A 14,537-nucleotide genomic window follows, 5' to 3' on the forward strand; every position below is an offset into this window, starting at 1 on the left:
ATATAATATATGGACAAATAATATGGACAAATAATAATAACATGGAAGGTGTTTAAATTCGCTTTAAAAAAAAGATTGAATTATAAAGAACAAACAAAAATAGATGGAACAAATTAAAATATATTCCATTGATTGAAATTTTATTATGATTATAAACTTAACATTCCTTGCATCACCGAATGTAACATGAATGCTAAAGATATAATTATATTATGTATGGAATGTGAAAAAAAATCAATATATTTTGTAATTGTGAAGAAAAAAAATCAATTCAAAAAATAATAACAATAAATAACAATATCTATGCAATAATTTAAAATTTAATAAAAATTCAAAACTGCCCATCCTTGTTTATTAAAAATGCTATCGAATTTAATTGGAAAATGAAATTTATATTAAGCACAATGAAGAAAATAAATCCATTAATCTTTTAAAGCCTTTTATCCACAGGATTTCTACACAAAAAGCAGAAAAAGAGGAATAATCCCATTTACCTAAAACGCAAAAAGTCAATGACTCGATTTGCTGTTTGGCGATGGATTTCCAGCAGCATTTTCGCCAAATCCAACTTGCAACTCTTCACGCTCTCTGCATGCTATTGATGTCTTGCATGCAGTTAAGAATGGTTTTTCTTGGCGAGAGAAGTTAAGTTCTCTCTTTTCAACCATATGAAAACTAGCAGGTGAAAATAAAACAAAGAAGTTCAGAGGACGGTGAGGCGACTACAAAAATAAATCAGCTCTAAAAAGCCTATGAAAATAAACTGAAAAAAAAAAGTGATATTAATTATTTACGAACGGAACTCGTACCTCATGCGGCGTGTACCACGTGAGTAAAACTTTCTCTAAAACTAAACAACTCTCAACAGTTTTTTCAGCTTTTAATTTAAGATTTTGTCGTAAAATAACGATTGGCGTTTATAAAAATACAACGTGATGACGTCTGACATTGTTTTCATGAAAATTTATTGCAGCTAAAAAGAATAAATATTTTTACTATGTCATTTGGCGCAATTTATTGAAAGAGTTATTACTTCTAAACGAGAAGTAAAAATACAAGAATTTCAACTCATGATAAAAATTATAATTAGTATACGTTGAAAGAAAAAACACGTTTGAATTGTACGAAGCATAATTCACAGCTGAATAATTTTTTTTTCACTTTTGGTGGCAAAATTTTAAATAAAATTAATTTTCTAGAGTAATGAAACTTATTTTTATTGCAAACTATAATTCAATTAGCGCTCAACAATATTATTATTTATAATAAAAATTATAATTACGATCAAAGTATTCATATAAAATATTATAAATAATAATTAGATTTTCATGTAGTTGTAATTTTTAACAATATAATAAAATATATAATTAATATATTGAATATATTATCAATATATATATATAATAATGAAATATATTATTTAGAGAGAATAACATTATAATTAGCCAACAAAACAGCGTGATTTTATAAAATAATACAGTGATTAAATTTGAAGTCTTAAACTAAGCATGTCTTGAAAAGTAAAATAAGAAAAAAATAGTTAAAACATAGTTAAAGCATAGTTAAAATAAAGTGGTTAATAAACTCTTCCCCCCAGGTCATGTTGATTATTAAGGTCTAAATTATTCGAAATGTAAACAAATAAAATATTTTGGCGCTATTTTTTTTTTATTGTTATTGTAAGCACGTATGCATCGCTATAATATGGGTCATGACTGTGTCATTTAAGAATTTTATCAATACATTTTTAGAATTATAAACTACCAAATGTCAAATACATTTTTGCGATAAAAAGAAATCTATTTTTTTCTTCAAATTTATTACACTCATATTTCAAAATAATTGCAAAACGTGCTTACGCATATAATAATGTATTTATGATCAACATACTTTTTCCTATTATTTAAAAAAAAATCTTTTGCCTGATGCGATCTCTAATCTTTTAAAAATTCTTAATATAAAAATAGTGACTAATCTTTTCTTTAAAGGTAGTCGAAACTTTATTTTGAATCCTTTTTTGGAAATTTGATTTAAACTTTTCAGAAATTTCATATCACTATTGTACCACTGAAATAAAATACGCTACGATTTTGACATTTTAACAGTAATTATTATCATTTTTAAATATTTAACATTTCTTTCAAGAATTTGACTTTGAAATTTAAATTTAATATCAATACAATATTTAAAGGAATTATATATGATTACTTTGACTTTTTAATCTGTCCTAGTGTAATTCTCAACAAGAAAAATTTTCGCGCATATTAAAATTTACTTATATAAATTTACTTGTAAATCAAAATAACAACAATATTAATGGAACGCTTTTGATGTGAAAAAAATGTATCAAACTTACTAAAGCAAAATAAGCAGCAAATTTTGCGATTTGAAAGCATTTTTGTTCATTGCTTGAGTTTAAAAGTTGTGCATTGAGTCAAAAAGATATTATCACTTTGAAAAACTTTTGTACTACTGATCGAATTTTCGTACACTAAGTGCTTAAACAAATGGTTTAAAGGGTTGAATTTAAACTTGTTATTTAATGAATGAATCAAATATTAAACCTAGTTCTTTTTATGTATAAACATACTGTTTTTTCCACAGATTTGGCTCTTTGGCTATCAAAATATAGCCTATAGTCGTAGTTCAGAAAATGGAGAATGTGACAGTAATTTGGACCCCTTACAGTTAATTACATATGCTGAGTCCACTCACATCTCGGAAAAATTTTAAATAAATGAAAACAATTTTGCATGCAATTATAAAATTCATTTATCTAAAGATGTGTCGATATAATATTTTATAATTATTTACTATAAAATTTAATTTTATTAATATTTTATAAATATTCATAGAATAATGTTTTTTCCTTTTAAATAAATTGTTTATTAACGGAATGAATATAAGCTTTATTTGAATATTCATCAGCTAATATAATTTTTATTTCTTTCGAAACCTATTATTTCTGAAATAAAGCATGGAATTTAAACTAATGTAAGTTTTGAAACAAAATACACAGATAAAATTGTTTATAAAAACATATTTCAAATAATAAATAAATAATTGGAATATTTTAATACTTTTCACTCATTGAAAAAAAATGATGAATAAAAGCGAAAATATTATTCCGTTTATTTGTATAAAAATTTCGATAGATATAATTTATAATTAATAAAGAAGTAATTATCTCAGCAAAATATTCTTAGTTTTGAATATTCATTAAAATTTTTTATTGTTATGAATCTTTAATAAAAAGGGGATGGTTAAAATATGAATTGATGGATTTGTTCGGAAATATTTTTCTTACAACAGAACTTCGTCCTTATCTGTTATTTTCAAACACAAATGAATTTTTTTTCATTTTTAATGATTAATAAAAATAGGTGTCTGGTTATTTAATGAAAGCAATTTGACGCAGTTCATTTTTTAAAAGAGCTCTTGAATTAAACATTTACTTTTTTTTAATTTAATATTTAAGTTTATGTTTCTCTATAATGTGTAAATACATAATTACTGTTTGATTGTAACTATTATGAATAATAAAATCTAAACAGACCATTTAATTATGTATCTAATGGATTATCAGAAAAATCAGTCGAATTGTCATAATTTGAACTTACATCTGTCTACTGAAATATTAAAAGCAGCCTTGTAAATTTTAAAATTTGTTGCTGGTGGCAAATTTTGCTCTTAAATTCATAGTTTTTTTTATAGTGTACATAAAGTTACATTATTGAACATGTACATAAACATACATTATTAAACTATATACATAAAAATAGATAATCAAAGTAATTGGTAAAAGTATAAATACTGAGTGTATAATTATATAGCGAAATACACAAGTGAAGTAAATATAAATTTATTACAAAAATGTAAATTTATTGTAAACAATTTTAATATAAAATTGCAAAAAATTTTATGGAATAAATTTGTAGACATATAACTCAACTTACAAAAAATTAAAGTATTTTAATATAAGGTAACTTCAATTTAATTAATAATCACGCCAAGAATAAATCAATTTATAGTTACTAACTAGCCTGGCATGTTTTACTAGCGATTCAAAAATTAAATGCAAAATTAATTACAATTTTTATACGATCAAAATGTGCAGCTGTATCTAAATGCTGTAGTTTTTATTTGACCTCAATAAAAATAAGAGTATATTATAGAAATATAAAATATTCTTAAATAATATTGCACACTCGTACTTGTGTACAAATAAAATTGCAATTAAATATACTGTACACTTTTTTACTTTTATCGCAATAAGTTGTTTCTGCCTGGAAATTTAATCATCTTGAAAGCTGGAAGTTTTAATTAACTCATAGTAAAAAAATTAATGAATTCTGCACAATTAACGTTGAAAAATTATAGATAAAAATATAAGAACTCATTTGACAATCGGTGCAATTTTCTGGGAGAATTGATCTATTCAGTTATTTTAAGTAAGCTTTTCGTATAGCATTATTAAAATAACTGATGTTCTTTTTCAGTTTTGAAGTTTCGCGAATCAAATTTTCGCTTCAAAAACTGGAAATTTCATCAGCTTTAATAGAATTCCATTGATTTCTAATCAGCACCGCTATTGTAATATAAAAGTTAATTAACATAATATAAAAACTACAAGCTAACCACGTCAAATGTTTTAAAATCAACCAAAAATGGCGGCAAACGATTTCAGTCGGCATTAATCGTTTTGATTGGTTGTCTGGCACACATGACTAAAAACAACCGAAAACTTTTATCAATTGTCATTACAATACTGGTGCTGTAAAAATGCATCAAAAGTTGCTGTAAAAATTACAGCAATTTCTTACAGCGTAGCTATATTTTTCAAAGCACTTGCCTTAGGCTACTCGTAATGTTAACTTTCTTTTTTCCCTTTCAGTTATACAGTGATTTGTTGGAAAATTTTCACGCACTAACATCGTGAAACTCAAATGGTGTTAGCATTAAAAAAAGCCAGTTATATACGCTTTGAGAAATCTCTCTGTTAGAAAGATATTACTAGGTGTTACTGTTTTTCTAACTACGCCACTGCACGCACGAATAATACCCTAAATTTGTAGTAAAACTAAAAGGTAGAAAGTAAGGTTACTTTCTACCAGAGTTGGCCGTTGATTACAGTAATCGATTACAATTGATTACAGATAATTACAATTGATTACAGATAATTGATCGACTGTAATTGATTACAGATAATTACAGCAATGCAATCAATTACTTGTAATCACGATTACAAGTAATCAATTACTTGTAATCGTGATTACAACTTTCAAAAAATTTTGATTACAGCTGTAATCATGATTACAATTTTGATTACAGTAATCAATTACTTGTAATCATGATTACAAGTAATTGCGATTACAAGTAATCACAACAAAAACGATTACAAGTAATTATGATTACAAGTAATCAAAATATATGATTACATGTAATCATGATTACATGTAATTTGATTACATGTAATTGTGATTACTTGTAATCAAACTATACGATTACAAGTTATTACGATTGTATACTATAGTCAAATTTTTTATGTAAGTATTCATGTGTTTACATATTTTTATGTACATAGAATGTACGCACGCATGAACGTACAATTTGCGATTCCTATACATACAATGTATGCACAAACGTTGTTTGTACGTACAATATTCATAATTATATTGTAATATACTTAATGCAATGCGCATATGCTTAGTACATATAATTATGCATTTATGATACATGTACGCATGTATGTTAGTTTGTACAAAAAGGCAATGTTTTGTATCTTTGTATACATAGACAATGTATGTATGAACGTATATGAAAATAATGTTTATGCGTTTGCATGCTTTTATGTACTTAAGTGCATATATTGTATAAATTTACGATAATAGCACGTATATACAATGTACGTTTGTATATAAAATTGTACGTATTTGCGTACAATATGTAAAAATGTTATTTAAAGGTACAATATATGCACATAGTTGCGTAAATAAAATGCGTACATGTATACATGCATATTTATATGTACATCGATATATGTGCACGCAAAGTATGTACTTATGTACAACTTACGTATGTACTTGTATAACTACATACTTTGTTAATACTTATGCGCATGTAATGCATGGATGTACAAAAAAATAGTTATATGCACAATGTATGCATGTGCATACAACGTATACATGTACATAATTACAAGTAATGTACAAATACGTGCGTACATTTAAATATATGTAATTACAATATACACATACATTGTGCATACATTAAAAAAATTTATATGAGTAAAGTTATTAAAATTTGTTTTAAAATTATTCTAAGGTATATGAAACTCGACCTCATATTTTTTAGAAAGCAAACGATAATTTTATTTGGAATTTCTAAATATTAATTCCACACATAAAATTTACCGTTTTTCTTACCATTTAAAAAATTTCTATGAATCATGCATTATGTTATAAAAAAAATAAATCTGTATTGTCAAACATTTCATGAAAATACCTGAAAATAATTTTTTATTCAGAGAATTTCAAAATGATATAGAACAATTAAAGCTGAAAACTAAATTTAAATATCGTTTGATTTTGTCATTTAACTTGCTTGAGTCATTAAAAGTTAACTTACATGCATTTTATTTATTGCATTGTACACATATTTAGACATAAATGTAATGTACATATGTATACGTGTAATGTATGTACGCATGTACAATGTATGTACATACATTCATGTATTGTACGTGCATATATAGTACATATGGATATGCATACATGGAACATACGTGTATTGTACATGTGTGGATACATTCATTGTACATATATACATTGCACCATATGCATAGATAGGGATAGCATGCATGTACACATGTAAAATTTGTACGAAAGAATTATGCCCAATATATTTATGCACATACGTACTGTATATGTACACACATATGTACATTATATGAACATTATATGTTCATTTCATCATATGTACATTATATGAATATACATCTGTTTACTTTCTAGATATACATCTGTACGCTATATGTATATACATCTGTACAATATATGCATCTCAAATGTGTGTATGTACGTACGTTATGCACGTCGAATGTATGTATGAATATATGTAAAATATAAATACGCCCAATGTACGTACAATCGTACACAAATGTATTATGCATATTTGGAAACATACATTGAGAATGAACATATTATGTACATGTACATAAATACACTGGACATGCATATCATGCAATACAATCGCAATATACAATCGTAATAACTTGTAATCGTATAGTTTGATTGCAAGTAATCACAATTACATGTAATCAAATTACATGTAATCATGATTACATGTAATCATATATTTTGATTACTTGTAATCATAATTACTCGTAATCGTTTTTGTTCTGATTACTTGTAATCGCAATTACTTGGAATCATGATTACAAGTAATTGATTACTGTAATCAAAATTGTAATCATGATTACAGCTGTAATCAAAATTTTTTGAAGGTTGTAATCACGATTACAAGCAATTGATTACTTGTAATCGCGATTACAAGTAATTGATTACTGTAATCAAAGATGTAATCATGACTACAGCTGTAATCAAAATTTTTTGAAAGTTGTAATCACGATTACAAGTAATTGATTACTTGTAATCGTGATTACAAGTAATTGATTATATCGCTGTAATTATCTGTAATCAATTACAGTTGTAATCGATTACTGTAATCAACGGCCAACTCTGCTTCACAGCGTCTTGTCATGGAATGAACGAGTGTTTGGAGTTCATCCTTCGTAATCACATGGTGCCAAAAATCAATTTTAGCTTCAATAAGTTGTCTTTTATTGGATGGATGTTTTTTTCGTACAAGAATTTTCAAACGTCGCCACAAATTTTAACTCGCAGCAAATTTCAAATATTGTAGTTATATCTATGACCAAAAAAGAACATTATTTAAGCTTTAAAACAAAAAATTATAATTATCTATAAATTTTTTAAATACTTAAATCTATTTATGGCATCGAATTTTAAAAGCTGATTAATTAATGACCTTTTCTGATGAAAAATTATAATGATTTTAAAGCTGCTTCGATTCTTGCATTAATAGTTTTTAATCTGTCTAGACCAAAATCGTTCAATCTAATTATAATAAATGGAATTTTTTAAAGGAATCTTCAGAAAAGCGAAATATTTAGTGAATTCAGGATTAATTTAAGCAAATATTGAGATATTTAAATGCACTTAGACATACTTTAAAGCTATTTAATTTGCTTCGTATAAATTATACAACCATTAAATTTAAGATTTGTTTGTCTTTTTATCCTTTGATTTTGTATAATAGGTTGTTCAGTAATATTTATTGTAAATTCGATTCTGTGTAAAAAAATTAAATTCTGATGTCCAGCTAGAATTTCTACAGTACAAAGTGTTTAGGAAAAATAGTCTTTCTCAACAGTATGCGGGCAGCATGTATACAAGTATGTACTACAGTATGTCTTCTATCAAAATATGTCTATATAAACCGTCATGTTTTCAAAAAAAATTAAGAAAATCAGTATTCACATCTTTGAAAAATATTGTAACTGAGGGAACATTTATTATTTTAATTAATTTTATTTAATACTGGCATTGAACGGTCAAGCTTTTACAGATTTATCTCTATCAAAGTACAATTCCGTAGTCTTGAAACTTTGAACCTAATCCAGAAGACAAGGGTATTATTTGAAAAAATATTGAGAAAATTCGCGTTCGGGATGGACATTTTGATAGAGCAAACATCTACATTGAAAAAGAAAATACGAAAACCTCCAGTGGTTAACTCGATGCTAGAGGATTATAACTTATAACCTTCTACTGCTGGACATCTGTACTTTTTCGTTAGCGTAGCGGTTGGTGTGAGATTACTCTAAGTTGAAATTAGAATGTTCGTTTTTTTATAAGCTAATTAAATTATGCTTATTTAAAACACAATATCATAACTCAATAAAATAGAGCGCTGTTTTCAAGTTTTCAAATTGGATACCGTGGAATGGAAGTTACTTTGGCCCGACAGTTAGAGAAAAATGTATAATTCTTTAATAACTTGGGAGTTTAGGAGAAGTTCTCTATCATTTAGCCACTTGTTTTTAACAACTTATTTGAGCGTAAACTCTGGCACTTTTACAGTTTTATACATGTTAATGTAATTATTTATTTTCATAATACGCATACCTGGACAAAGACGTTGTAATTATGAAATGTTTAGCAAATATTTGAAAAATAAGTTTCATCGACCCAAGAATGGAAATCATCGCCTTCGTTGGGCAAGGGAGTTTCTTTGAATCCTGTTTCATTATTTTAGTAACGATCACCTTAATGCAAGTCATATGAGAGGATCCAGGTTCAAATCCTAGCAGTGTCTGGTTGCCACGAATTCTACTCCCAGCTTGTACCGACCACAGTGCTAACGCAAAATATCCTCAGTTGTACACGGTTCAGGAGTTAGAATTCTCTCTTTTTCGAGTTTTCCTCTCCATGTTACTCAAAAGCGGTTTAGTTCCTTCCAAAATTCCACCACGAAGGCTGGATTGTCCCATTGCTTAATATAGGAGTCCCCTTGTCTTCTGAGTTGGATTCAAAATTTAATCGCTAAGGAGTTGTATATTGATAGTCGTAAGCTCAGAATTGGATCGGCTGTTCAACGCCGGGTTATAGAATATAAAATACATGCCAGTAAAATGCTTAAAAATATTGTAAGCCTGCGTGAATCGGGTAAGCACAATTATACCAATTTTTAGATGCTCCGAAATTTTTATTGAGTGATGTAGAAATAATAAATTAGATTAATAACGAATTTGATTGAGTTACCAACAATGATTGGGTCACCAATCATTGTTGAAACGGTATTATATTATANAACATTATATATATATATATATATATACTATAATTATGAAGGATAATTATTCTTTATTCAGAAATATCACATTAAATTATACCAATAGATGTGTCTTGAAGAAGACTATTGGTTTTTTTCCATTTACAGTATATAAGCTTTATTCTCTCAAAAAAGGTTAGGTAAAGTTTAATTCTTTATATATTTAACGCGCTAATAATATGTTCTATATAATTTTATAGTTTGGTTTTAGGGATACTTTTAATCTGCTCATCTTGTTAAAACGTGTGAAAAAGATTAATTCTTTTATAATTTTATACTTGCTTCATAAAAATGGAGCCCGTTTCTAAAGATTGGTCGTTGAAATCTTTTTATGCTGTTTATCATGTTGAAATGTGCAAAAAAGAGTTAAATGAAGATTAATTCTTTTATAATATTAAATTTTGAAATAAAAATTCAGTCTGATTCTATAAATCAATTTTAAAATATTCTTTTGAAATACTTGTTAAATAATTTATTCGTTAACCGAAATAATCGTTTGAAGAACAAACTTTTAAGCCTCTAGAGCATTTTAAATAGTGAAAATTATCACTGTAACTGTAACGAAGAATCACTCATCTGAAATTTCCTCTACGTTCAAATTCCATGCTTTTATCCTAGACTTAAATCCTTTTACACGAAAATTTCAAAGACCTTGCAGAATTAGTTTTGGAAACTGAGCCCTAAAACTTCTGTCGACAGAAAATAAATATTGATATTACTAAACCCTTTCAAATTAGTTTGTTAAGGAAATAAAACTTTCACTTGTTAAAAATTGTTTATCGATTTGTCACGATTATGAAATGTTGATTACATTGCTTTTAAGAAAGTTTTATTTATTTAAAGTTTGAATTATTTTTTTTTAGTAATTTAACTAAGCTTTAGTTCTTTAAAATATTATTTTGTTTTTCAATGACGTAATTCGCTGTCTTTAACTTTTTTTTGACAATATCTAAAAATACGTTTTTTTTCGTACTAGTCGAATAGTAGAATAACTGTCAAAAAATATGAATATTGCGAAAAATATAATCTAAAAATACGATTTTAAAAATAGAAGGGATTTTAAGTAAATTTTTGTTTTTAATTCTTATGCTGTTTTGGGGGGTCCGGCAGGAAAAATGAGTATTGTTTCTATAATACTACAAGTTTATTACATTTCCTCAAACTTTTTACTGTACGATTTGTACTACATAAGTAAAACTAGAATCCTAATTTGATTAGTAAGTGAGTAATGAAACCATGAGACAATATTTTTTTTCGTTAAGTATTTAAACTATTCTTATTTTTTAGAGAGCATTAAATACGTAATTTGAAATTTTTCGCGAGCAGCAATTAAATACGTATTTAAAAGGTATGCAAAAAAGGTATTAAAAATTTTTTTTTTTACATAAATTATATTTAGTGAAAGCATATAAAAAAAGTGAAAGTACAAAATATGTGTATTGAATTTAAGAATTAAAAATTGAAAAAATTTATTTACTTCTCTTGATAATTCCTTAAAATTTGGTGAATAATTGGTGACAGCACTTCTCAGTAAATCTTTGAGATGTTGGTTAGTTTATACTGATCGGTGTTTGGATTTCACGAATTTTAAAGTGGAATAAAATGATTCACATAAGTACGTTGTTCCGAATATTGAAATAATTCGACAGGCAACCTTTTTAAATTCAGGATATTTCGATTCTGGTACAAATTTCCAAAATTCAGTAATCGACGTCGACTTATATTTTCATTGTAGAGCTTGATCTTCTTGCATCTCTATTAATTCTAATTCTCCAGATGCTTTTAGTGTCATAATTATATTAGAAATGGAAAACTCACCTTGAATTGAACAACGTTGCACTTAGTCTTTCATATTTGTTCTCAGTAATTTAAAAGACATTTTGAAACACATACGGAATGAAAAGAATTTTTTAAAAAATATAATAGCACAAAAATGGAAAAAGGAACTTGGGTACATTTATCAAGAGCCACCAATAATCCTTCAAAGAGCCGCAGGTTGGCCACCCCTGGTCTATAATATGGAAAAATAGTTCCCCAGATTGAAAAATTCCGTGACCATCAGTGATCTAAAATAAAATTATTTTTGTTTCTGATAAGGAGGCACCTCCCCTTGGCTGCTTCGCTTACTTCACCCCCAGGACCCAACCTTAGACTCGCCACGACCCAACTTCCTGACTTCAACTCGCAATCTTCAACTCCAGATTGCTACGCAAAAATTGTTGATTCTTGACGATAAATAGGTTGATGCATTTATATTAAAAATTATCCAATTGGGTATACTGGCAACTAATTACATGTTTGTGTTAACTCACGTGGTTGTGCGTGGCGTGTTAACGTTACAGTTTTATGGTTTTTATTAATTATCACGCTAAAACAATTTTCGGATCATATTTAATTGAATACCTGCTAGTGACGTCAAGTGTGTATGTCTAACCTAACTGACTGACCCATGCGTGATGTCGCTTGCAAGTATCAAATTAAAAAATCCCAACATCTTTCCCAATACTATGCAAAAATTTTTGCTTCTTGAAGATAAACAGATCACATTTATCACAGGTATACTTGCAACTAGTCTGTGTCGAATCACGTGGTTGTGCATGGCGTGTTAACGTTACAGCTTTATGGCTTGGATTAATTATCACTCTGAATCTATTTTCGGATCAGATTTTAGACGGATACCTGCTAGCGACGTCAAGCGCGTGTGTCTAACCTAATTGACTGACCCACGAGTGACGTCACTTGCACGTATCCAATTAAAAGATTCCAACATTTTTATTCTTTTAATTCAAATTTTATTCCATTAAACTGAAAAGTTTGCTTAGTTAAATTTTAATCTTATAGTTTTATTTAGTTACCAAAGCAACTTCATCAACAAACTTATTTTTGACATTCTTATACGCCATAAAAACTATAAAAACTTGTTAAGATTTTTTTTTGCCAAAAAGTTTATTCAGCAATAGGGTGAAAAGTTAAATCTTAACATTATTTTATAGCTTAAAATAGTTTTTCTTTTTTGATTGCCTAACCAATTGATTATGCCTAACCATGTGATTTAAGTCAGATTTAATTGGATACCTGTAAAAGACGTCACACGTGTGTGTCGAACCTGATTGGCTTCTGAATCGACACATGCTAAAATTTACCTACGATGACGTCACTTGCAGGTATGCAATTAGAAATATAACTCTGTGAATTTACAATTTAAATTTAACTATTTCCCATTCTATTCTATTTTAAATGTACTATTTTTTAGTTTATTTTCATTATTTTATAATTGTTAAATCGTAAATAATTACCATTGTCATAAAAATTGTATAATATGGTGATGTCATGTGATTACTTTAAGGGAATAGAACTTTTAGTTTTACAACATAAATTTTGAATTATATTCTAAATCAAAAACCTAATAATACCAGAGAATAATAATATTAAGAATGGTATAAATAAATATTACCTTGTAAATATACCGTTAAGTAAGAGATAGTTAAATAACTTACATGTAATTATCGTCATAACTTTCATTATTTTTATGCTCATTATTTTTATAACAGCAAAAAATATCTTGATTTTCTTTGTTTAATGATCGCCACATCATAAGATTTTTCTATGCAATAAGAATGAAAGATATGATTAGGCAACAATTATATTTTATCATATATATATAAATATATTAGCTTTAGTATTTTTCCCTATACTGATAAAAATAAATGAAATTAATTCTTTTGACTAAGGGCTGAAGCAAATTTCTATAGCACACAGCGACGGCAAATTTGTTCCAGTAAGAAAAGAAAAAAAAGAAAACTTTCGCAAGATAGCACTTATCTTAATTTTATAAAGTAGCTTAATCAATATTAATTTCAGTTGGGACATTTTATTTGCTAAAAGCATTAGGATATTTCCTTACATTCTAAGAAGCAATATTTAACGAACAAAAATATGTTACAGCATTCCTTTTTTCAAAACACTAAGAAGTGAAATAAATGAATTAGAATATTAACAGATTTTTCAAATGAAAAAAAAAGAGAAAATAACTATTTTTATGATTATAAAAATGAAAGTTTATTTTACTGTTACAATCAAATATAAATAATATGAGCACTAGTACTTTAAATGCAAAGTTTAAATTTTTATTTAAAGAAAGAATTTTTTTAAAAATAAAATCTACTATATACCACTAAACATCAGAAATATTTTCGAACTCGTAAAATCATACACTAATTTATAGATGCTCTCAATACTTTTATGGTTCCTCTATACTACTCAATGTATCTTAGAAAAATGACATTTTTGTAGTCTAATATGATTCTCGTTTTTCTTTTGTAGTACTATATGACAACAGTGTTGCATATGTAATAATGAACAAGCAAATCACCTGATTCCCGAACAAAGTGAAAATACATTTTAGAAGCATAGTGTTAACTTATGGCCAGTGACAACTTTTACGGGATAATCTGTATTTTTATGGTTATTATGGCTTTACCGGCCTACATTTATTTTTATATGGTCGGTGACTGGATCACTTTCCAGATCCACAAGTCTTTCCATCAAGTTTAAAATTAGGACCCAAAATTTAAAAATTTATGTTATTCAGAAAGGATTCAACATGCGTTTATATATATATA

The 14,537-nt window shown here is 27.0% G+C and overlaps 1 protein-coding gene across 1 annotated transcript in view; it reads left to right on the forward strand.

The window, feature by feature from the left end:
• The first annotated feature begins 676 nt into the window (after positions 1 to 676).
• Positions 677 to 14,537, forward strand: part of LOC107456264 (dual 3',5'-cyclic-AMP and -GMP phosphodiesterase 11) — a 237,781-nt gene continuing 223,920 nt past the window's right edge. The window contains exon 1 of the mRNA XM_071183878.1: positions 677 to 828. Within this exon, the coding sequence (XP_071039979.1) occupies positions 813 to 828 (16 nt within the window). The 5' untranslated portion in view covers positions 677 to 812. The remainder of the gene's footprint in view (positions 829 to 14,537) is intronic.

The sequence above is a fragment of the Parasteatoda tepidariorum genome, chromosome 8, assembly GCF_043381705.1.
Source record: "Parasteatoda tepidariorum isolate YZ-2023 chromosome 8, CAS_Ptep_4.0, whole genome shotgun sequence".
Lineage (NCBI taxonomy): Eukaryota > Metazoa > Arthropoda > Arachnida > Araneae > Theridiidae > Parasteatoda > Parasteatoda tepidariorum.